At 40.9% G+C, this 26,487-nt stretch overlaps 1 protein-coding gene across 1 annotated transcript in view; it reads right to left on the minus strand.

The window, feature by feature from the left end:
• LOC136707283 (oxysterol-binding protein-related protein 2) overlaps positions 1-26,487 on the minus strand; it is a 47,578-nt gene that overhangs the window by 18,655 nt on the left and 2,436 nt on the right. The window contains 10 exon segments of the mRNA XM_066681262.1: positions 3,449-3,524; positions 5,347-5,360; positions 5,363-5,529; positions 8,671-8,839; positions 20,517-20,623; positions 21,056-21,134; positions 23,402-23,527; positions 23,771-23,875; positions 24,727-24,790; positions 26,105-26,178. Of these exon segments, the coding sequence (XP_066537359.1) occupies positions 3,449-3,524; positions 5,347-5,360; positions 5,363-5,529; positions 8,671-8,839; positions 20,517-20,623; positions 21,056-21,134; positions 23,402-23,527; positions 23,771-23,875; positions 24,727-24,790; positions 26,105-26,178 (981 nt within the window).

The following is a 26,487-nucleotide window of genomic DNA, read 5'->3' on the forward strand; positions in this document are numbered from 1 at the left end:
GCGCCAGCTTCTGGGGGGGTCTAGGTTACGCACCCCGGGAGTTGCGCGTTTAGGAGGGGGCATCTGTCACACTCACGTCCCGTCTGGTCCGTTTCTCTGCACATGGCTTTGTTTTGTTTATGTTCATGCCCCGCCTTTGTTCCGCCTCCTCGTCTTTTCCCGTGTTATCCGTTTCAGCTGTTTCTCGTTTGTCTGTGTATTTAAGCCCTCTGGTCTCACTTCCTCTTGTCGTTCATTGTTCTTTGTTCCTAGGTTCATTGTTCCTTGTTACACGCTTTGTACCTTGTTCCGCGTTCATAGTTCTCATGTTGTTCTTCGTATGGTTCGTTTGTTCTTCGTGTTCTTCTTCGTGTTGTTTGCCTCGTTTCTAGTGCTCATTTCATGCCCCAGTTCGTTTGTGTTTGTTTTTGTTCAATAAAGTCTGTGTTATTAGCGTTTGCGTCCGCCCTCTGTCAGTCCGCACCCCGCGCCCCTAACATTACCCTTTTGGAGATATGTGTTTCACATTGGACAGAGGTCCATATAAGTCCTGGAGATTTTTTTTTAATCTACAATTATAATAAAGTAAGTTACAATTATGTTCCCTAATTAAAGGTACACAATATGTACACTTGAGGGTACCACCACACTGATAACAAAAGGTACCACTTACTTTTCTGACAGTGTAGAAAAGTAAAAGTGGCTGAGAAAGGCACAACATTAAAAGTAACCTTATTTTAAGAAATGTTGGATGAGCAGGTGTCCCTTTAGTTTCGGCTATACACAGTTTGTATCTCTCTCTATTCATCCATCCATCCTTCCATCTATCAATCCATCAATTTAAGCTATTATAACAACTGAAACGTTCATTCTGGATTCTGAAAGGTGCAGAGTGTGTGGCACCTGTTTCTGAGGCAGAGTGAAAAATGCTGTGCAATGAATGGTCAGAAGAATAAAGAACAGGACTTCTCTGTCACACGGTCTGAGCAAAGACCTTCAGTCTGAGCATCTGATTCCCTCTCTGACCGTTTCCCTGTTTCAATAGATCAGTAATTTAGAAATGAAGAGGGATATTGTGCTATCACCTTCATTTAAGAGTGCAGTGATACAGCATGACTAAAGACGCTCTTTCACACTCGACCTCTTGAAGCAGGGTTTATGCAAGGAGATTACACTCTTCACACACACACACAGGAAAGGAGTAGGCAGGTGTGCTTGTGTTCTGAGGAACACTTCTCATTATTAATGACTACTTTGGGGAATATCTGGGTGAGGCTCTTGTTTACTTTGAGTGCACCTTGTGGCGTTCAGTGTTTCAGATGAGAGCTCTGGCACGGTGTATTACTTTGCACACAGCTGGAAAATCTAAAACTTTAAATCCTCACTCAGGTAAAGGACAGATTGCTAGGGAAAGTAGTTTAAAATACATCTTGACATTCTCTACAGTGTAATTATACACGTCAGCTACATTGCTACTTTAATTGCCATCACAGAAGTTCAGTTGTACACGGGTGATATAACCTCTTTTAAAATCACTGCATGAAATGGAATAACCTACAGCAGCTGCATACACACCTACACTCACCACGCTCAATGCCAAGTGTGGGCTAAATGGACATAAACACCTCTTGTACTGTGCTATACGACAGTGGAACGGCATTCTCTGGAGTGATGAGCAGCACACCTTAGGGAGGTGCTGGAGTGGTGCTAGTGCTCCAAAACTAATTATTCATTAAACAGGGACAAACTAGCTATTAATATCCTGCATTAATGAAAAATGCTAGTAAACCTGCCCATATTTTCACTATGCTATTTGTTACGTAACTAATTATTTCTCATTCACTACCCAGCCAAAACATTAAAAACTCCAGCAACACTGCTGGGTCTGATTCATTTATAAAAGAGTCCACCACCCCATTGTCACAGTGCTGACAATGATTTACCACCCAATTAATAACGGCTCTGTGGTGGTCCGGACCTTCGATGAACACCTTGAAATGGGCCAGAAAACAAATCTCTTATATTTAATATAGTAAAGCCTCTGAAATAAATTCACCTGCCATGGTAAGGCCACTTGAAATTAAGCTCTGAGCAATAAATTGGTTATATCACTTATAGGTTGATCACTACCATTTTCAATATCAGTATCATCTTAGCAATAGTTACTTTTTCCGGCTCTGCCATATGGACAGGTATAAAACCTTATATTAAATATCGTTACTGGGACATCAAACCATGAATAACTGGTATTAGTATTAGCATGGTTCAAATGACAGGATTCTTTAGGGGTGGGGGTGTTGTCTGACCATACTATAAGTTCAGAACCTCTAGACAGGGTCAAAAAAATATATAGGTCAATACACACAAGTATAGCACAAAAAGTAAGGAAATTCTTGTTTGGTAGATTATTTTTGTTGTTGTAACAATGCTTCTTGGCAATAAATCTTATGCCGTTGGAGCCTGTTCATTTCCCTTTTAAACGGTGCCACATTTGTAAGGAACATGCATTTGTGGGATGAGCAGTAGAGCTGAGTATGTGGGTTGCACCCATGAAAAATTTGCCAAATCCTCTCTGCCAAACAGCTTATTCTGCCATTGACTCTTTTGGTGTGTGGTGGAGTGGATGATTGAAGTTTGAAGAAACAAGACGTACTGGCAATTTAAAAATGTATTCATTTAACAAACAGGAGCCTCAGTAGAATGTGGAAGAACCATACACAGCCACAAAAGCCTGGTACCTCCTCCTCATGCTGCTCACCAGCCTGGTCGCACACTGCTGTGGGACGGCATCCCATTCTTCAACCAGCATTTGTCACAAGTCAGACAACGTGATTGTGTTGGTCACTCGGGCACAAACAGCACGACCAAGCTGATCCCACAAGTGTTCAATGGGGTTGAGGTCAGGAACCTGGCAGGTCATTCCTTCCTCTCCACTCCCACATTCTGGAGGTAGTCTCTGATAAACCCCACTCTGTGGAGGGCTGAGCGTTGTCATCTTGGAGGATAGAGTTCGGTACCAGACTGTGGAGGTATGGGATTGCCACTGGTTGCAGAATTTCATCTCTATCTCTCTACATTGAGATGGCCTCCAGTGATGACAAGCCTCATTTTTCCAGTGAGGAAGATGCCGCCCCACACCATCACACAGAATAAGCTGTTTGGCATTGGAAGAGAGGATTGGGCAAATTTTTCATGGGTGCAACCCACATCCCACAAATGCATGTTCCTACAAATGTGGCACCATTGAAAAGGGAAATGAACAGAATTTCCCAAGGTATAAGATTTATTGCCAAGAAGCAATTTTACAACAAATAAATAATCAACCAAACACAAATTTCCTTACTTTTTGTGCTGTGTTTGCATACATACAGTGTGCCTAATCACTAATAGTGTGTGTAGATATTCATCCTTCTTGTGATCAGCTTCACGAAGGCTACATAAGTTATGCAGAAAACTGAATTGCTCTTACCATACCAATACACTTCTTGAGGATACTCCAGATACTGACATCATTTCTTGAGAACATGGGTGCAGGAAGGGATTTTCTATTCCCAGAATAAAAAACAAATATAGTCAGAAATATAGAAAACAGATATAGCCTTCATAACTGTGCACAAATAATTATTTAATTATCCCGCTGGTCTGATACTAAGTATAATGGCCTCCTTCTGTCTTTCAACATTTCAACATTATTTTTCTGCAAGCAGGAAAATATAGTAACATCAATCTCAACACAGTTCCCCAGCTATGAGGCCAATATAATGGCTCCCAACCATCACCTATGGTCACAAGCTTTGGGTAGTGACCGAAAGAACCAGATCGCGGGTACAAGTGGCTGAAATGAGTTTTCTCTGCAGGGGGTCTGGACTCTCCCTTAGAGACAGGGTTAGGAGCTCGGACGTCCGGGAGAGACTCGGAGTGGAGCCGCTGCTCCTCCACGTCAAGAGGTGGTTGAGGTGGTTCGGGCGTCTGGTCCGGATGCCTCCTGGACGCCTTCCTGGTGAGGTGTTCCGGGCATGTCCAACGGGGAGGAGGCCCCGGGGCAGACCAAGAACACGCTGGAGAGACTACATGTCTCGACTGGCCTGGGAACGCCTTGGTATACCCCCGGGGGAGCTGGGAGCTGGTGGCTGGGGAGAGGGAAGTCTGGGTTTCTTTGCTCTGACTGCTTCCCCCGCGACCCGGATAAGTGGTGGAAAATGGATGGATGTTTCCATTTAAATGATTTATATGTGAAAGGTAAGTGCCAATTTCCTCTACAACAAAATTAACATATTGGCCAATGGATAAGCTTTGGCATATTTTATATTATTAAAAAATTTAAACTCATCAGATGAGTTCACTAAAATGTATGGAACAATGCTGTATGTCGGCTCCCTATTGGGGAGGTGTACAATATTTGCATGTTTAGCATAAATCTGTATGTTGACTACATTGGTTCATAGAGAAATTATCAACCAATCAGGTCATCAGGGTCATTTTCTTTTGAACTGTAACAGCTCAGGGTAATTTCAGAGTAAACCCAGAGATGGACAATGAGAAGGAGACCATTATCTGTCGCAGATCTGGTGCTTTGGAAAGAGTTACCTGACACCCAGCTAACCATGAGGTCAGCCTGCTGCCATGTCTCCTTCATTCAATAATCATGAGGACCAAAACACACTCTGTGCGTGAGACGAAGATGTACGGTGGTGGAGAAAACGCTGGTTATATTTTGAGCAGAATTGGATACACACCACATATGCCTGGCTCAACAATCTGTTTTCAAACTTTCAAGCAAATGCCAAGTGTTTCCTGTCCAGTGAGTAATATCTTCAGCAAATGAAAGAAGCCAAACGCAATTAAAACTGAACGCTAACTCTCTGCTGGGTAAAGTGCACCAAGAAGCATCCTGCAGAAATAAAAATGATGACTTACTTCACAGCTTTGGTAAAACATCTTACATCCACGTAAGGTATTCTGAAGATTGAATAATTCTTTATGTATTTCTAGATGTTTTCATTCTTTAAAAAGTTATTTAATCAGGAGAATCTACTGACAAAGCAATGCACTTTGATTTTATTTAAAAATGCTTTAAACGAGCACCATTCTGTCAAAAATATTTCTATAATATTCTAAGAAATTTAAGATTTCTCCATGATTTTAGACGACAAGATGGCAGAGTTGAAATAAAACTGGCAAAATTCAATTAAAATGATGTTTTGAAGCAGTCAAACGTACAGGAAATATACATGCATTGAAAAATATAATAAAATAAATAAAATGCACTTATATACCAATAAAAATGTAAACACACACAACGGTTCTACAAACACCCACTCTCCAAGCCCTTATCCTGCAACACCTCCGCAGGGATTTGAGACTCACCTGTGCTTCTTGACTCCGTTATGGTGGGCCTTGTCACCATGGTTACCATCCCCAGACATGATAGCAGGACCCTTGTGGGTTTGGATGGAGGCTGAAGCTGAGCGAATGGTCCAGCCGCTTTGATGGAGACAGTGTGTCCTCTCTCAGACAGGAAAGAGATCACACAGCTGACCGAGAACCACTCTGAAGGGAAGCATGCACACACACACACACACACACAAACACACACACAGTATCGTCAGTAACGTCACTGTAGTCTCCCTGCTGAATACACACCCTGCTGTTTAACACAGGAACTGTCTCCGTCCACCTGAGAGGTAATCTTCCAATCAGTCTCTGCTTATAGCTACAGAGGGTATAGTGTGTATAAATATATACAATAATCAGCCACAAGATTAAAGCCAATCACATGCAAATAACATTGCACTGGTCTCATCACAATATGACCAGCCAAGTGGTAGCATACATTAGGCACAGAGTGAACAGTCAATCCTTAAAACTGAGCAACTTCCACAATGGCCAAATTGTGATGGACAATCTCCAAAATGACAGGTCCTGTGGGGAGTTACTGGTACGCAGTGTTTAATACCTACCAAAAGTGATCCAGTGAAAGATGACCGGTGAACTGGCGAAAGGGTTCGATGATGAGTGCGGGGACTGAGGGCTAGCCATGCTGGTCAGATCCCACAGAAAAGCTACTGTAGCACAAACTGCTGGAAAAACCTAATGCCTGTTGTGACAGACAGGTGTCAGAACACTCTACTGCAACTTGTTGCATAAGTGGCTGCATGTCCAACTTCATGAACTGACTGTTCACTTGCTGCCTAACATAGACCACTTCTTGACAATTGCAATTTTAACACGATAATACATTTCACGTTACTTGTAGATGTTTTTAATTTTGCAGCAGGTCAGTGTAGAAAACAAAACTATAGATTCAGCTAATTATTGCGGACACATTCCACTATAAATGGAAATGTTTAATTCATATAAGTCAAAGACTAAGCATAGGTTAGGAACCATGTTCCCTGGTGTGATGAAACTCCATGCAATACATCTATGATGAGTTCGGGAGGTGCTTGTTATCTAGGACATATCTAGAGCATCCGACAAAGCATTACACTGTAATTACATGTAATGCAAGTCATTTCGTAACAGCAGTGACATTTAGATAGCAATTGTCTGTGTGTGTGTGTGTGTGTGTGTGTGTGTGTGTGTGTGTGTGTGGCAGGTACAAGCCTTGCAGATCCAGTGGTATGGTGTCTGAGATGGTCTAACATTATATTTGATGGTCCAACACCCAATCATATCAAGCCACAATTATTCTCATCATTTCTAAAATAACAGTTAACAAAGGAAATAATTTAATATGTGTGTGAACTGCATGATACTGCATTAAATCTTTTATGCAATGCATTTTAGTCAAAGCAATGCAAGCTTGGTTAAGGTTAAAAAATAAACCCACGTAGGACGATTTCCATACTTTGGATGAATTTATTCAAGTTGATGAAACAATTCATTCTGTTACACAAATACATTGATTCGCATCTCCAAAGAGCTGAGTCCCATTATAATTAACTCCAAGGTTGTCACCAGAAATAATCACTTTTCTTCCTCTACTATAATTTATACAAACATTCAGAATTTTTGCATCCACTTTTATGTTCTTAAGGTGTGGTGGTTTGAGCTATTAAGAGCTTTAATTAAAAACCATTGGCACCATATAAAAAACAAGGGGGAAGGAAACAAACAAACACACTTTACATTGAATATAGTAACATTAACTCACTGAACATTAAGTACATTTTATTTTGCTTCACTAGTAAAGTTTGGATCCAACAACAATAATTTGTTTTTAATGTAATTCATAGTAGAACATCACATTACCGATCACTGAAGGGGAAAAATGTTTTAAAGGCTAAGCACCAGCTCTATGAAAGTGTCAAACAAATAAATACAGTGGAATTTGAGTTCCTACCTTGTGTTTATTGATAGTCAGAAAACATGTTATTTCTTACTAATTCAAGGAGTAAGGTTTAAATGACCATTGCCCCCCCAACTGTGTTGGGAAACTCTAATAGGCGTCTTGCCTGTGACGTAGATGGTGGACAACACTCTAGAAGCTGCACTTAATTTAATGCAAAATGACGAAAAGGTGTGTTGTTTTTGGCTGCAATCATTCAATGTACAGTGGGACATCTGTGCACAAATGGCCCAAAGATCCCAAAATATCCAGAAAATGGACTAAATTTGTCCACTTTAAACGGACACTTTGGAAATCACCATCCGCTCACTCCGTTATCTGTAGCTCATTTCACTGGTGCTTTTCCAACAATATGGGCATGTAAGGACACCAACGAAAGGTGTTCAAGAGCCTCTGTAACATGGAGGTAAACAGGGTAAGGACACTCACTTCGCCTGTTTTAGTCGGTGTTAGTTAACGTTAGCTTGACTCGCTAAACTCGGTGTCTCAGATTATACTCGGCTACGTAGCTGCATTACGGAGGTTTATAGTGAATTCGAGTTCGACTTCGATCACATTTACAAGAATAACGGTACCTCTACATTTGAGTTTAGCTTATTGCTAGGCTATTGTCATGAATAATGTTGGTTATTTAGGTAGATACTGTCATAACAGTCAGTCATAACGGTGTTTTACCGCGGCATTGTTCAGCTGTTGTCCACCAGTGACGTCAGGGTTGCGTTCAAGAATTTCCGTAGCGAGCTCGGGTTTTTCCGTCAATTTAATAAAATTGTCAGTTTTAAAGCAAATTAAGCTGCTATTTTCATTTTAATTCATACTTATATATGTCAGTAACTAAAATAATGTGGAATATTCATGGAGGTCCATTAAGTGGTGCTTAGCCTTTAAGGATATGTTTGTAATATTTTTGTTTTTATTTTTTCCACGAGATGACATTTGTTTGCTTTTATGTACCACAGAAGTTAGAAAATTCCCAACCTCACGATAAGGTTTACGATTACGCAGACCGTTTTAGAACTCTTTAGACAGACCATCTTGTATTATATCTTACTGACAAAGGAGTCTTTGCTGATATATTCTTTATAACCTTAGGTGAAATGGCTGGTGTTGATTTAGTGAAAAATAAAAAGAGTAAACTTAAACAAGAACATTTGATTCTTAGTTTCTATCTGTGTACTGTATAGAGTGGAAAGTGTTAAAGCGTGTATCCAAATAGTCAAAGGTTTCCATGATATGGCTACTTCAAAGGGTAGAAAAACAAAATGAGGTGCTAGAACACAGCTACTGACAAACAGAGTTCAGAGCTGGAAGTAGGGTCTTCATTGCTGGAGATCACTCACCAGTGAGAGCATCAAAGAACTCATCCTCAGTGAGTGTGCTGGGGGTTGGAGACTTCTTGCCGTTAGCGAGTACCTGCTTTAGCCGCTGACGCTCAGTCACTAAAGCCTGCAGAGCTTGAGAGAGGATTTTATTCTTCTCAACTTCCTGTTCCAACTTCACACTCCACACCTGAATCACACAAAAATAAACAAAGCTATAACACTGAGGAAAATCAAGTGCTACTGATGAAGAATGTCATAATCCATAATCACTTAAATTGTGATCAAAATAGGTCTGGAGGCTACCCCAAATCACTGTGTTCCAGGCAGGAGTGCTGGACAATGAGCAAGTCTATCAAAAGGCATCACACACACATCTGTGGACAGTTTTACACAGCCAGTCCAATGACGTTTCCAAATAGTAAATAAAATATATAAAATATATAAATAAAAATAAATAGTAAATACAATGCCCTACTTGCTTCAGAAAACTTAGCACTATCATGACGTACATTCTGAAAGTCCTTCTGAAGTGATCACCCAACATCCGTAAAAGACCTTGTTAATATTTTGAGTTTAAAAGCCATCAAATGCTTATAAATGTTCCAAAATGTAGTCTACAGTTTTTTCAGTAGAGTACAAAGTCTTGATTGTTCGAAGATCGAATGTTCTTCAGTTTTGACTGCTGTTTAAGAACATTTAAAAGATGAAGTTGAAAAGAAAGCTAAATCTTTCCTTCAAGAGCCACAATACACAGTATCATCTAGAGTCATTATCTAAACTCAGTGTTTAACAACAGGTAGCCCATGGTGAACAGCAACCACAGCTTTGGGGTTTTGTGTTTGTTTCCCTGGGCTGCTCTCGTTTCCAGCATAGGGAACTGAACACCCAGTCTTAGAGCATACCACAACACACGATTACATTTCACTTCATGGCAACCTGAGCTCAGACAGTGACAAGTTAAATCACCATACAGAGGGTATTTCCAGCTAACGTATGCAATCCTTATAACGCAATGAGAGATTGCTTCTTTAAAAAAAAGCAAGCCAAATTAAAAATGTAATCAGCTTCACATCATATATAGGATAAGATCAAGCGAATTTGTTCTGCATGTCCCATAATGTTTCACAAATTTTGCCTAAGTGAGACGTAACCAAAGACCTTCAGAGTGGTTTGATGTGAAACGCTTCATTCATTCACTGACTGGGACCTGGTTGTGATGGGAACCAGACGTCCAAAGCAGCTGAAGCTTCTGAAAGTGAAAAAGTAAGTAATTGTATGTAATTGTTGCTCATCCATTGTTTTCTGAAATTAAAAGTCATTAAAGCCATTAGTGATATCAGGTGAAGAAGTGAGCATTAGTTACAACTCATTTTACAAGACTTGCACGACCCTCCATCAGTAGAGCTAAACTGCTCCACAGCCCGTTCCGGCGATTGCGTGTCCAGGGTTGGGGTAACCTTCTCTAGCTGATGTTTGGCATTGATATTAATGATCCTAAGTTTGTATGCTGCTATTTCGACGTCACACTTCATTTGATGTTCTTGTATTCACAAAACTAAATGTCTGTGTCCACAATAGGTGCACATGTAAGTACCTGAATTCACTAACTGTAAAAAGATACCTACAAACTTTCGTTTAAAAAAAAAAAAGCTAGCAAAAACACTTCAGTGTCAGCCATTAGCTGCAAGAGGAAAATTAATGATCACACAGACACTAATCACCAAATTACTAGAGATGTTGTTCGAAAGCCTGTCTTTGACTGTGCTGCCACTTTCACTGCTTCGTGGTCATGGATTTAAACAGCTATTAGGAAGACTTTAAGCCTAAAAAGACTGGTTTAAGCCTATAAAAACTGGGGAGCTTTTAATGCATTGTGCCAAACGAGCAGAGTCACCTTGAGGGAAGCGGTGTCCGGAACGCTGAGCTGTAAATCTGCCTGGGAAAGGAAGATAGTAAGAAAAGACCAGCAAATCCATAAAACTAAAGCAAAAGCAGCGCAGAGTGATCCATTTGCTCTGCCAGAACACATCCCAAACACATCTCACATCCTTGTCCTTTGTGTGAATAGGACAAGGATGTGATGTCATATTTTCATTGTATGGTTTTGTGCGAATACATTGTTCAGGGATTTTCACCTGTCATGTACACTGTATATACACAAAAGACTGTAGCAACCCTGACAATCAGTAAATTCAGGTGTTTTTAGGTACAGCCATTGTGAATATAGGTACTCAATTATGGTACAGAGCTCCAGCGGTCAATCAGTACCAAATCATTATTTTTGTTATTTTGTACCATCCCCGGGACCTCTTAGGTCTTCAAAGGTGGCCTAATGTTTTTGGTTTTTTAAACTACTTTTATAGTTGCATTATAAAAGTGGGGTAGGACCAGCGTTATTTATCAGATCTGCTACAGAGATATGAGCCGAGCAGAGCTCTCAGATCTTTAGGAACTAGCCAGTTAGTCCTGCCTCAGGTCAAAACAACATGGAAAGGCAGCGTTTAGCTCCTATGCCGCTCATAAATGGAACCAGCCGAGTGAGAATATTAGAAGAGCCCAGACTTTAGACGCTTTTAAATCAAGACTTAAAACATTCCTGTTTGAGCAGCTACAGCTCAATTTAAAATATTCTGCAGATTTATATCTGTAACTGCATTTTATTTCTTTTCTTTTATTGTATCATTTTAAATTATTTTAATCATTTTTAATCATTTTACTCTTTTTATGTAATTGTTTTATTTGACTTTTATGATTTTATTCTGCCTTTTAATTTAACTGTTTTTTTCCCTCTGTAAAGCACTTTGAATTGCTTCTGTATGAAAGGTGCTCTATAAATAAACTTGCCTTGCTTTATAGATGCTTTTTGTACTTTGACTTATGACTGTAAACATCTAAAATTTATCATAAAATAAAAAAATTAAAATAGTAATTGTATGCAAGCAAACTCGCATAGATTAAGTCTTCAGGAACTGGACACGAGGTACCAACACTAGAATAACTACAAACATTTTAACTACATAACCACGGTGAAACCTGTTTGATTTACAAGAGGGGTGAAGAGGTACTCTGAAAATGAGCACTATTGGCATTCTAGGATTATACAATATCTAAATATATGCCGTAGCCTTACCAAGCTGTCAAGTTGGTATAATTGAAATACAGGAGGTCCTCGGGTTACGTCAGTGCCAAGTTACGATGTTTCGTGGTTACGAAACATCTCCCATTTACTGTACAAAGCCTTGTTTTGACTTAAGTGGTTTTGCGTCGTAAACGTCGTAACGTGAACTTCGTGTTTGGTGTGCGCGGCGGAAGAATACACGGTTACGCGGCTCGGGACCGAGGAGGATAGGTGTTAGGATAAGTGCTTACAGTATGTTATTTACGTACAGTATGTACGTATGTTCCCATTTACACCGAAAATCGGTTTACGACGCGACGAAGGAACGGTTCAACGTCGTAAGTCAAGGACCCCCTGTATAGTTGCAGCTCTATGCTACTGTAATTTAGCAAAACAAAAAAAAATCTGGCTAAAGGTAAATTTAGGTTGATGTATATTACAAGTTTAGAAAGAAACATGTAATACCTGTCTGACCCCACACACACATTGCAACACTATTATAAAATGCCATGGGGCATTAATTAATTCAACATTATCAGACAGAGGTGGGTTTCATAATTCAGGTTTTGAACTGAAGGCAAAGTTCTGAAAGTCCTAACAACTGCCTTTATTATTATGTCAAAGCTGTAGTCTTCCTATGCCCTGCAAAGCCACTCTGAACATCTGGAATCATGTTTTCTAGTATTTTTTTCTATGGTAACACACATTAGCACTGTGAGACAGGAGGCTATGGAGGGTTTGCCAGAGGTCACTGCAGTGTGTAAGAAACTCTCAGAGCCACACAACTCTCAGCAGCACCACTTCCTCGCGCCTCACTGCACTCTGCCGCTATTTTAAGCCTCCACTGTACTCTGCTGAAAGCCAGTGAGACCAGTCTCCTCACTCCACGGGAGCGCTGAGAGCTGTGGTTAAACTCTGTTTTTTGTGGTAGCGGGGTGAAAAATAACTGTAAGCAGTGTAAGTGAGAAACAGCAGAGTAGGTGAAGGGGGCCAGACGAGAAACCACTGAGGAAAAACGTGGATGTGTATTGTGACTACACACTGATGATGCAATGCTGTCTCAATATCTCATTATTTTCAAAATCACACACTTGGAGTAGAACATCTGGATCACTGGTCTTGCACTGAAGGGCCTGTCTCATTGTGTTCTACTTACACAGGGTTTCTAGTAGTTCAGCTTCACAAAAATATAACAAATGTAAAAGCTCATTTTATGAAGGCAGTTAAGAACCCAGGTTTAGAATCTCAGGCTGCGATTAATCAGCACATACTTCCAAACGAAGAGCCAATCATAGGAGGGGGACTCCTCAGAGCAGGCATGATTTGGATGATGGGTCATTCTCAGTGCTGCATTGACACTGATGCAGGTGTGTTAGTTGGTGTTAGTGGATCAGACACAGTAGTGCTGCTGGAGTTTTCAAACCCCTCAGTGTCACTGCTGAACTGAAAGCATGTAATTTAAATATTTATACAGTACTGGCTCTTTTTTCCGACCTTGTCACATGTCACACCTGGGAGTCGGAGGTAGCCATGCAAGGCGAACCTTGTTTTGTATTTGTATTATATACAGAACATTGCACACCCCTGCTAAAATGCAAGGTTATGTGATGTAAAAGATAATTAAATAAATAAATATTTGTTTTCCACCTTTAATGTGACAGTCTGTACCGTTCAACTGAAAAATACCCATGTTTTTTAGAAGGAAATTAAAAATATATACACAATATACTTACAATAATATGGTTTCATAAACATAGCCTTAAACTGTTCAATTGTTGAAGTACCTTTTGATTTTGGATAAAAGGTCGATTGACATCGATATGGCAATTTCTGCCCACATTTTCTTGCTAATGCATGCCAAATCTGTCAGATGGCGAAGGCATCATCTCCTGTGCACAGACATCTTCAGGTCATTCCACAGATCTTCAATTGGATTGGTCTTGGCTGTAGATGGCTCAGTCCAAATCTTCTGATGTTCTTTTGGTGCTTTTGCCAATGTAAATATACACTCCTTAGTCATTGTCATGCTGTGAAATTTATCTTCAGCTTTTATGCCAAAATTGTCTGATACTTGGAAATTGTTTATAAGTCATTCCAGCTTCACTAAAGCCCTAGTTTCATCTGAGGAAAAACAACCATGCTTCACATGTTCTTTTGGTGATGCAGTTCTTTTTTTGGCAGCCTCCTGGACCAGTTTATTCCTGTTTTTTTTCCAGGTTTTGGAGGTACATGCAGTTCTATCTTATAACTTACTTTAACAAGAAACAAATTACAACAGGGTTTGTTTAAATCAAACAAAAAGACAAGTCTGAACACACTTTAAACTTAACTCACAGGCTGATGGTTGTGCATGTACCTGTACTTCATCCATCCCTAGTCAAACAAATCATGAGAAGCATGAAGCGGGTTGAGAAATTCATTCATTCATTCATCTGTAACCACGTATCCAGTTCAGGGTCGCGGTGGGTCCAGAGCCTACCTGGGTTGAGAAATTCATGGATACTTATTTAGATTTTTTATTCTCTCATTGTTTAATGCTACCCTACACTGAATGGTCCAGATGGTTGGGCTCTTTACTGGCTACTGGCAGCATGATAATTTGCACTGGAGTATAATCACATGACACAGTAGGTCCATTTAGTGTTCCTGGGGGAGTTAACATGACCTCTGCAAGATGGAGTTCCTAACAAACCATTTTCTGCCATGGTATTAAACAAAGAATTCTGCCTTCCACAATAAAATCATTTTCATGCTGGACAACGCACCATCCCAAGCTGCAAAACACACTATTGAGTCCTTGATGGACAAAACATTTGTTTCCTCTTTTTATGCCTGTATCAACCAATGGAGAACCAGAGGAACATCCTTAAAACCTACAAGAGTGGTCATCAGTATCACTGTGCCCTCATCGCTACACTGGGCATAAGGTGGGGGCACCAGTCCCCCGCAGGGCAACACAGACATTCACACTTAATACTTTTGAGTAGCCAATTCACCTACCCACATGTTTTTGGACTATGGGAGGCAACGAGAGCATTCAGTGGAAACTCAAATGGACACATGGAAATCACACCAAACTGCTCAAAGTCCATCACCCGGAGTGGGGATTGAACCCACGACCCCAGGACCCCTGACCTGTATGACAGTGATACGACCTGCTGCCCCACAGTGCCAATTTGGAACAACATACACTAGTATTTGCTCGTCTGCTTTTGCACACATGAGCTTGAATGACATCACATTCTAAATCCATAGAGTGTTGAATATGTCGTCAGCAGCTATAACAGCTTTAACTCATGTTTATAGGAATTTTTGCCCATGAACAAAATTCTTCCAGAAGCACATTTGTGAGGTCAGACATTGATGATGGACGAGAAGGCCTGGCTCGCAATCCCCACATTAATCAATCCCAAAGGTTTTCTATCAGGTGGAGATCAGGGCTCTGTGTAGGCCAGTCCAGTTCTTCCACACCAAACTCATTTAGCCATATCTTTATTGACCTTAATTTGTGCACTGGTGTTGTACCAAACTGACCATCTCCAAACTGTTCCAACAAAGTTGGGAGCATGCAATTGTCCAAAATCTTTTTGAATGCTTCCTGGCTTCACCGTCTGCCTGCATCCATGAACATTGTTTTGTTGCAGGCACGCCTGCCTCAGTGGTCATTGGCTCATACAGTCCCTCCAGTGCCAACAAAAAATAAAAAGAGCCTCCAATGTGACTGCTTCTCCTGAGCTGGCTTCTCATGCAGCCTTTTCTCCTCTGCTGGTCTGCAGTTGATCTCCTGGGCCTGCTCTTTGTGTAGCTGCTTCTTAAGTATGAGCTTTTTCAGTGCTGGTTCCTCAAGCAGCTCTCAGCTCCCAGCCAGGCCTGCCTTGGTGTCAAAATAAACTTGGCAATTAAAAGGTTAAACTTATGAAATATGCTCTAAAACTGACAGGCTTAATGTTAAATGACGAAGACAACAAAGCAAGGTCAGTATCTGGCAAGATCTGAGGTTTAACAGTGCAGATTGATGTGGGCTCACAATTTGGCAAGTAACGGGTCACTGTTACATTTTGTCTGTGTGGTATAAGTGACTATTAATGCTCTTAATAATGAACACAATGTTCATAATGTCATTTATGATTTGGACGTAATTATCAAGCAGTCAATCATCCACAGACAGAATATACTTGGGATTTTTAATGGAAGACAGGAAGCACCTTATTCAATATTGGCCATATTCTAACATATAAGCATGAAGACACTTCTGCCCGGTGCACCTTCCACCAGCTCGGCCTACATACAGCATTGTTACCATGGTGATTCACACCTGGATTTAGATTGAGAAAACACTGATAAAGTGGAACTCTGGCAGAGGGCTTTCTTACCCACCAGCATGCAGTCATTGCAACAGTAACTCTTACTTAACCAGTCTATAGTGTGAACCCCCTAATAGCGTCTCCAATTATGCAGTGAAGCCTAAATCTGTATGAATCTCTCAGTAGCCAGTATAGGTGCTCAAATCCCCTATTCATTAGGGTGGAGAACGAATCTCCTTTTAACCAGAGCAGCGTTCAAATGTTCTATTATTTAGTGTGGTGTATCATCCTACTATTAATCAGTATGGTGAATGAAGCTCCTAATAACCAGTGTGGAGCATGCATTTTCTATTAATCAGGATGTGGGAGGAATTCATGAGCTATTGTAGACTGACTCTGATGGAAGCAGTGTCTGTCTCGTTTCACCCAGTGTGGCTCAAAGCCAAAAGTTAGTCTCGGTGCCGCTGAATATAAATCCCGTAACTGTGTGTGCAAACCGAAAGCAATAAAATAGCTCAGATGTTTCGCTGGTGGGAGTGTCCAGCAACACGCAAGCAGGCAGCACAATGTAATTAATCAAAAAAATCAGCCCTACTTAAATGTTCCAATTATTATTTACACTTTCAATTTCAAAACATACTGTTTACGTGAACTTTAAACAAGTCCGGATGCAGTAAGGGATGTTCCGAGAAAGGAACCATTTGAGATAGGAACCAAAGTGAGGGGAGCGGTTCTGAGGGAACATTTAGACCGCTGGTCTTCAGATTAAAAAGTCGCCACCGCACGTCACTGCTTATTTGCATAAAGTTGACCTGAGCTGAACTTCATCGCGTCCTTGAATTCGCCCACTTTGTCGCTCACGGTCGCTATATTAGTAATTCCAGGTCTAAGCACAAAATACCAGAACAAAAATAAATAATCAGTGCACAGTACCTATATCTCATAAGCCAATGAGTTGAGGTGCTGGTGACCTGTATCAGACAACTGGTCAATGGTCATCTTTTGGACAACCGTCAGGTCAGCAGTCTTCCCCATGATTGTGGAGCCTACAGAACTAGACTGAGAGACCATTTAAAGGCCTTTCCAGGTGTTTTGAGTTAATTCACTGATTACATTGTGGCACCAGGTGTCTTCAATATTGAACCTTTTCACAATATAATTTTCTGAGATACTGCATTTGGGGTTTTCATTAGTTGTCAGTTATAATCATCAAATTAAAAGAAATAAACATTTGAAATATATCGGTCTGTGTGTAATGAATGAGTATAATATACAACTGCTGCAATGGTAGTGCAATGGAAGTGCATTAGAAGTCTGGCCTGCACCCTGCATCAAATGTGTGGATTTGTAGATCTCTGCTTTTGAGTATGAGAATAAATCACAGAGGAACCAAAACCCAAAGCGAAAGTCTCCCCTAGAGAGTTTAAGTAAGATAACTGATCACTAATCCACCCCTTGCATTCCTCTGAAGATCTTTCACTGGTTGAAAACAGGCACCCAAGTGTTTGATAGAAGCAGAGCTGAATCAGAAAAAGTATTTTCAGCCAAATCACTGTAATTAGAGCTCTGTAGAACCCATATTTGTTAACAAAGCCTGAGAGATATAGCCTTATCTTCTGTACTGATGGGAGTTATATACTATACAGTCTCTGAAGGGGTCCATGCTATAGCAGCATTTGATTTAATTCTAAGCACAAGGTGGTTCAAAAATATGAAAAGTGTTAGACATTGTGTTTTCCTCTCAGGTATGTAGCTGAATCTTTAGATAGGTGAACTATTTTTAGTGATATAATCGATCCATCTCGCTACCATTGTAGCTTAAAGCTCATATCCGGTATACATCACTAAATACCATGAATGACCCCAAAGTTAATTAATGGGGTCAGGAACAAAACCACTGCTGACAACAAACTGACACTGGACACTGCAAAATACTCAAACAAAACTTAGAAATCACAGAATGTCAGAGGCAACCATTTGCATCTTTGCAAGTCACAGAGGCTACTACTAACAAGTAACCAAATCTTCAGAAGAGGACACTTAGAGGATTAGGGTTAATGTAATTATGGTGTAACCCCGTGACCCGCAGATGTGTAATGTTTTATAATCCATTCATTGTGTCGTAGGGGATCTAGCTAGTCTTCAGTGTGCTACACTTGTTCAGACAGTTTCTTTTAATCATTTGATCCTAGCACTAAGCCACTAGACATATGCATTATTCTAATACTCAAGTCCTGACATTTCTACGCAAATGGCTCTGAACGTCTAAAGCTATCTTACAAAAAGAGTGCACACGTTCCTACAACCGGTTTCCAGTGTGAATTTTAATGTGTAGTTAAATATTCAACTTTATTGAACAAGTGCACTTAAATATGCATTTATAAATAAAATAAATTATTAATAAAGATACAGCTTCAGGTTTCCCTTCTTATTTACAGAAATAATTAATAATTTAAGAGCACATAAGTGTTTAAATCCTCTAGTGCACAATACATCAGAGGGAGGACTACCTCCCTTCTAAATGAACAAGAATAAATGCTCAAACAGTGTACAGTGCAACAATCCAAACAGATATTTGCTGCACTACAGAGCGTTTATTTGGTTCCAAAGCATGCTCACAGCTGCCCCAAATACACAAACTAATCTGTGGACTCTTGAGGACAAATGCTTTGAAGCATGAACGTTGGGCTGAATTAAAAAAAAAGGCACTCAGTGTGTCTAGAAAACCAGCTACATTTACACCCCGTCTGTGTGGTCACAAAGGAGGTTCCACTCGCCCTGAAAGGTGTGAACTTTGGCCGCTCTAAGGATTCAAAGCTGCTGAAACAGACATTCTATATTGCCGTTTTCCATACAGTGACCTTGACACAAGTCTGATACACGATGCTGGAACCAATCTGGTCCTGGACACCAACAAAGATTGTGTTTACACTATTCGACTGTTGTGTTCAGCTGAAACCTAACTCAACCTTTCAGTACTGACACGTGCCACAGAAAGCCGCACGACTCTCCTCTCCGACAAATTCCAAACCCAGAGCCAAAACTGGGACGGGCAAGGCACGAGGGAGCGGCACATTTTCATCAATGAAAATAGCTACTAGAGATAAAAGAAGAGGATGCTCCAACAGAACAAACCAAAAACTAGGAGAAAAAAATGAATGAGAATTGATAAGACTGTACCTTTTATAGATAGAGACAAGTCCTGTCACCCTTTCTGTCTTCTGTCTTGTTTTCTCTGAAGCTTGACTCAACCCGCGCGATGGAGCTTATGTGTGAGTTCGCGTGTGTGTGAGAGAGAGAGGCTGTGCAAGAGAGGGTGAGTGAAGAAGACGGACTATGAATAGAAGAGGGAAGAAAAGAGAGAACTCGAGGGTGAGGGAGGAAGAAGGAAAGGAGATGGTAAACATGAATGGAGGGAGGAAATGGAAGCAAGAGAGAACTGAGAACAAGAGGCATTTGAAGATAAGGGATTAGTGAAGATAAGGTGAGAGTTAAATGAGAGTTAATAAGCGGACAGTGTGTGAGAAATACAGAGAGAGGACAAATTATATGGGGGCAAGTGAGGGTGTGTGTGTGAATGAAAGAGAGGGAGGGGGAGGGAGAGAGGTCCAGTGAGAGAAGAGAAGAATAAGAGTGAGTGTTTGGATTGTGCCAGATTGCAGAGCTCAGCACACACCCCAAAAAACAAATTGATATATATATATATATATATATATATATATGACCATATTTCAACCACTCTGCAATAATGACGCATGTAAATGAGCTTGAGCTCTTTTCTGATCAGCTGCCATGTATAGACTCAGGATGAAATCCTCTATATTATTTGAGTGTTAATGTGTGGGGAAAACTGCTGTATGCTAACGAGACTGAAAAGTTTACATTTTATGCTTTCATTCATTCATTATCTGTAGCGCTTATCCAGTTCAGGGTCACGGTGGGTCCAGAGCCTACCTGGAATCATTGGGCGCAAGGTGGGAACACACCCTGGAGGGGGCACCAGTCCTTCACAGGGCAACACACACACACACACACACACCTACAGACACTTTTGATTCGCCAATCCACCTACCAACGTGTGTTTTTGGACCGTTGGAGGAAACCCATGCGGACACAGGGAGAACACACCACACTCCTCACAGACAGTCACCCGGAGCGGGAATCGAACCCACAACCTCCAGGCCCCTGGAGCTGTGTGACTGCGACACTATATAGACACTACTATAGCCCTTACTATATACTATATAATGACACCTTGATTTCTTTGTTTCAACTCAATTGAGGTGGCAGACAAGAACTATTTGAACATTTCTGCTTTTTTTAGCCTTGGACCTGAGTATACTGTTTCATGTATCTACAAGAGAGTAAAAAAAGATGTTAAGGTGCAGCACATTGTGTTGTGTGTACATGATGGTTGTAAGGTTGAATCGAGAATGAGATACCTCCTCTTGTGTGGAGAGCAGATTCAGGCAGTGTCTCATCGCAGAACTCGTTTCCCTGCACAGCTGACATATCTCTCTGACCTTCAGCAGCTCATGACCTGCACTCTCTCTCAAACACAAACACATACATATTCAGACACACGGAAGTGGTTAGTGAAAGCCATCAGTCAATTTTCTCTTTGGGGATTGCTTTTTAAAGATAAAATTGAAAAAAAAAAACTCTAAATAATTCTTATTTGGGAACATTTTTGTGAGAATCTGATTGCATATAGCCACACACTAGAGAATAGGGTTAAAGTATCAGCAGTTGTTAGAATGGCATGGGATTCCCCAATTTTAACGCCAGTGTGTCTCACATAAAATGATAAGTATTTCTTGCATTTTAATTCAGAGAACTCTAAATAAAATCATAAAAAAAATTCCCATTATATATATGTGATCAATAAACTCAACACTTCCTACTCTTCATTATTGGCATTATTAAATTGAGTGCTATTTTGTACTGCAGACAGAGTAGGCATAATAGAGGAGTTCCTTACTGTTGTCATCATCACTCTTCACCATAGAGACAAGGAGAGCCACCTGAGACTCCAACTTCTGCTGTGAACTCTCAGCTGTCTGCGTAGAGAACACAGGTCAACACACTCAGTCTGGAACACTTACAGTGTAATCACTTCACATATTTCTGCTTGCATTATTCCTCCCACTAAACGGAACAGGAATATTTGAGAGACAACCATAGACAAGAAGTGGCCTATGTTTAAATTAAATAATATAATGATTGTTGCTACTCAAATGTAAACTAGACAAGAAGCAAGGCCATTAATTCAATAGATAATTATTGACAACGTTTTGAATATAAATTAAGGCATTTTTGGGCACACATGATAGTCATGTTTTAAAGAGAGCCCTGTGCTCACACAATACAAATAATTCTACTGAAAATTAAGTCATTTTATTTACTCATATCTTTAACAATTTATTACAATTTATTTTTTTAAAAATTGCAGTTCCTTCTCAGACAATCTGGGCAATTTCTTTATGACAAATTCTTTGAAAGCATTGAAATAACACCTTTGAAAGAAATAATAATAATAATAAAAAAAAACTGTATTAGGACAAGGGTGGCACGGTGGTGCAGCAGGTAGTGTCGCAGTTAAACACCGCCAGGAGCCTGGAGGTTGTGGGTTCAAGTCCCGCTCCTGGTGACTGTCTGTGAGGAGTGTGGTGTGTTCTCCCCGTGTCTGCGTGGGTTTCCTCCGGGTGACTGTTTGTGAGGAGTTTGGTGTGTTCTCCCCGTGTCCGCGTGGGTTTCCTCCGGGTGACTGTCTGTGAGGAGTTTGGTGTGTTCTTCCTGTGTCCGTGTGGGTTTCCTCCGGGTGACTGTCTGTGAGGAGTTTGGTGTGTTCTTCCTGTGTCCGTGTGGGTTTCCTCCGGGTGACTGTCTGTGAGGAGTTTGGTGTGTTCTTCCTTTGTCCGCGTGGGTTTCCTCCGGGTGACTGTCTGTGAGGAGTTTGGGGTGTTCTCCCCATGTCCGCGAGGGTTTCCTCCGGGTGACAGTCTGTGAGGAGTGTGGTGTGTTCTCCCCGTGTCCGCGTGGGTTTCCTCTGGCTGACTGTCTGTGAGGAGTTTGGTGTGTTCTTCCTGTGTCCGCGTGGGTTTCCTCTGGGTGACTGTCTGTGAGGAGTGTGGTGTGTTCTCCCCGTGTCCGCGTGGGTTTCCTCTGGTTGACTGTCTGTGAGGAGTTTGGGGTGTTCTACCCGTGTCCGCGTGGGTATCCTCCGGGTGACTGTCTGTGAGGAGTTTGGTGTGTTCTCCTTGTGTCTGCGTGGGTTTCCTCCGGGTGACTGTCTGTGAGGAGTTTGGTGTGTTCTTCCCATGTCTGCGTGGGTTTCCTCCGGGTGACTGTCTGTGAGGAGTGTGGTGTGTTCTCCCTGTGTCTGCGTGGGTTTCCTCCGGGTGACTCTCTGTGAGGAGTGTGGTGTGTTCTCCCTGTGTCTGTGTGGGTTTCCTCCGGGTGACTGTCTGTGAGGAGTTTGGTGTGTTCTCCTTGTGTCTGCGTGGGTTTCCTCCGGGTGACTGTCTGTGAGGAGTTTGGTGTGTTCTTCCCATGTCTGCGTGGGTTTCCTCCGGGTGACTGTCTGTGAGGAGTTTGGTGTGTTCTCCCCGTGTCTGCGTGGGTTTCCTCCAGGTGACTGTCTGTGAGGAGTTTGGTGTGTTCTCCTTGTGTCCGCGTGGGTTTCCTCCGGGTGACTGTCTGTGAGGAGTTTGGTGTGTTCTTCCTGTGTCTGCGTGGGTTTCCTCTGGGTGCTCCAGTTTCCTCCCACAGTCCAAAAACACACATTGGTAGGTGGATTGGCGACTCAAAAAGTGTCTGTAGGTGTGAGTGTGTCTGTGTCTCTGTGTTGCCCTGTGAAGGACTGACGCCCCCTCCCGGGTGTATTCCTGCCTTGCACCCAATGATTCCAGGTAGGCTCTGGACCCACCGCAACCCTGAACTGGATAAGCGGTTACAGATAATGAATGAATGTATTAGGACAATAAAACTACATAATTACAATATATACACAAAAGTTTTGAGACACCATTATTATATTTTATGACATCACATTCTAAATCTATAAGCATTAATATGAAGACTGAAAGAAACCCCTGAATTCAATGATTAGAATTTGTGTTCTTATACTTTTGCCTGTATGTATAATGTTTATAAAGTATGACAAAACTATGCTTACAAAATTAGGGTCTTTGTGGGTACCACCCAAAAACAACAATAGACAGAAACAGACTGACAACTGTACATACAACCATACAACATGCACCATGTGTTTAGTATAAATCCTAACACCACATGCAGGGATTTAGCAGGAAGAAGCTTATGGCACCTGCAGGCTGTGGGACAGGTCTCTGGGAGCGATGTCCTCTTCAGCTGCATGCTTTTCCTCTAGGTTTTCCGGCTTGGCGCTGTGAGCGCTGTATGCAGAGTGCCCCTCTATGGCGTCCAGCCATTTCTGCTCATATGGAGAGCACAGGTTAGCATCAGCAATTGAGGTATGGTCTAATGCTACTGTACTGCAACAGGTGAGCTCCAGACTACAAACAAGACATGTCCCATTTCAGCTGTATGTGAAAACAGGATTTTGAGTTTGATATCAAAATGCCCTTAGTGCATGTAAATGTACACGTTTTATAACAACATAAAGCAATGGTAAATTATTTTAATATCATAGGTGTTTAATATTTGTTACACTCACTTTTCTCATGACTTCTGGTTCACTACAACTAAAAGGCAATCTGAATTGATGAACACTGCCATCACAACACTTGAGCGTGAAAAAGTATTTATCCCAGGCTTTCATCTGTAGATCAAATATCAAACAATCAACAATTTCATTCAATCAGTCAGCATTTGAATCACCATTGAGTAAAAAAGCAGTATCTTGGACAACGTTGTTCCCATTTAAGTGATGGGCACAACAGGTTAGTGTCGCTGTCGCACAGCTCCAAGGTCCTGGGGGTTGTAGACTTGAGCCCCGCTCCGGCTGACACACTGAGGATTTTGGTGTGTTCTCCCCTAGTCCGCGTGGGTTTCCTCCCAAAGTCCAAAAATATACTTTAGTAGGTGGATTGGTTACTCGAGTGACCGTAAGTGCAAGTGGGTGAGTGAAGGTGCAAGTGCGTGTTGCCCTGCAAAGGACTAGCGCCCCCTCCTGGGTGTGTCCCTGTCTTGCGCTTAGTGATTCCAGGTGCGATCTGGACCCACCTTCCTCAAGTGATGGTGGGTCATAATTTGGTTCTTTGCCAATAAACACAAAACATCCATATAAATCAGGATACATTTTTGTATGGTTAAAGAGCAAAACGTGGCAATGTTTTTACTGCTGTCACTTCTTTAAATGCAAAGGTTAAATCTACCAAACATGCATTCTTCATTTCATATCCCATTGGCTTCAGGTCTCATCCATTCTATGGGATTCACTATTAAAGATAATAGATTATTTAGCTTATTTTGCCCTTATGTTTTTATGATTTTTTTTCTTGTATCTCTGCTGAAATTAGCCAAAATTCCTATGAGATTAATGAAGAGAGATATCTAGCTATTTATGCCTTTATCCATTTCCTAAAGCAATCCCAAACCAGATTTCAGGGGCTGATGAATCAGTGGTACGTTTGACCACAGACTGCTGAAGCACGGTGTTTTGCGACTCACCATACACTGAGCCTTCATAAGAGGCTTAGAGCCCTGTTTGCTATTGCTGGACTCTGCATCAGATCTGCAACACACACACATACACATACACACACACACACACACACAGAAACACACACACAGAGAATACCCATTCATTTCAAAGACTTGATAAGCCCAAACTGATTTGTTTTCCAGTACAAAACATATAGCAACATAATTTGCTTCCAACTGACACTAATAATAGCTAATAACTGATAATAACACAGATCAGCATCAAAGAAAACCCTTAAACTCATAACATAAACCATAAAAAAGACAATCCCAGTAAACAAGGAACGTCCCTGGACGTTCAAAATAGGTCTAAAAAGTAGTCTGTCCGTCAAGGACATATTTTAAACGTCAGTAGACGTACAAAATGTGTTTTATACAAGTAATTTATTTCGGGACCAATTAATAACGTCAATGGACGTCCAAAATACATCTAATAGTCGTCTTTTCAATGTCTGTGTTTGGACGTCTTTTCAACCTTAAGAGAACGTTGATTAGACGGCAGTCATTACGTTATTTTAATGTTGAATCAACGGCTGAATGTTTACTGGGATGTATTTTAGCACAGGTGTTAAAGTTAGATAGAACAGCATACTACATTTTTAATTGTCAGTAAAGCCCCAGTCCATAAAATATCCCTCAACTTAAGCCTCATTATGAGATGTGAAATATAAAATTAAGAACTAAATCATTTATAATGCCCACCTGTGTGTGAAAACTGAGCAAATGGAAAGTTAAATTACAATGTGCACCTAGATTAGCACTACAACTACAGATTGCAGTCTGTTGCTCTGTATACTTTGTTAGCACCTCTCTTCCCTTGTCCTTCATTTGTCAGGGCTCCTACAGGACCACCCCAGAGCAGGTATTATTTGGGTGGTGGATCATTTTCAGCATTACAGTGGATCATGGCATTACATTGTTTGATTTACTGGTATTAACAGGCCCAATGGGGGCTTTTCTTTACTACACCATTCTGAGTAGACTCTGTTTTGGATGGAATTCCCAAGAATTTAGCAGTTACCCACCACCAAAAAATAAATAAATAAATAAATAAATATCAATATCAAATATCAGCCAAAATCAGCAAGATGACATTTTCTGGTTAAAATGAACTTTACCCAAAGCTGTTGTATTGAATCCATATGATTGGCTGATTAAACAATTGCATGTATGAGCTTTATAGGTGCTCCTACTTATGTGCTCAGTGGGGGTACATACAAAGGCAAAAAGAGATGGTTAATATGGGTATGGTATAAGGTCAAAATCATCAGAAATAGTTGATGTTGTAATATCAGATGGAAGATGTAACACATTGTGAATTACCCTGAAGGCGGGTAGGACTTACTGTTTAGAATACCAGCTTAAACTCCCATTCTCCACAACAACCCAATGCGAGGTCCAGGCCAAGAAATTTGATTTCTGAGAAGGTAGAAAGAATATATATACGACAATCATTTTCTGGGACACTTAACCGAGAATTCCCAAAAGCCTTTTATTTTTGTTCCTTAATCAGCATCTTTAATAACTATACTTCACAGCAGTGTTATAACACTTGGCTGCCACCTGGTGGATGCAACTAGGGAGTCCTTGTAATAAATAAATAAATAAATAAATAAAATAAATAAATCATGCTGTGCACTGAGATGTATTATTTATTCAATAGACTTAATGTGCAATGAATGTTAATGTTCACACATGTTTAATGCATGCTAATATTTGCACACTCCC

The sequence above is a fragment of the Hoplias malabaricus genome, chromosome 9 (genome assembly GCF_029633855.1).
Source record: "Hoplias malabaricus isolate fHopMal1 chromosome 9, fHopMal1.hap1, whole genome shotgun sequence".
NCBI lineage: Eukaryota > Metazoa > Chordata > Actinopteri > Characiformes > Erythrinidae > Hoplias > Hoplias malabaricus.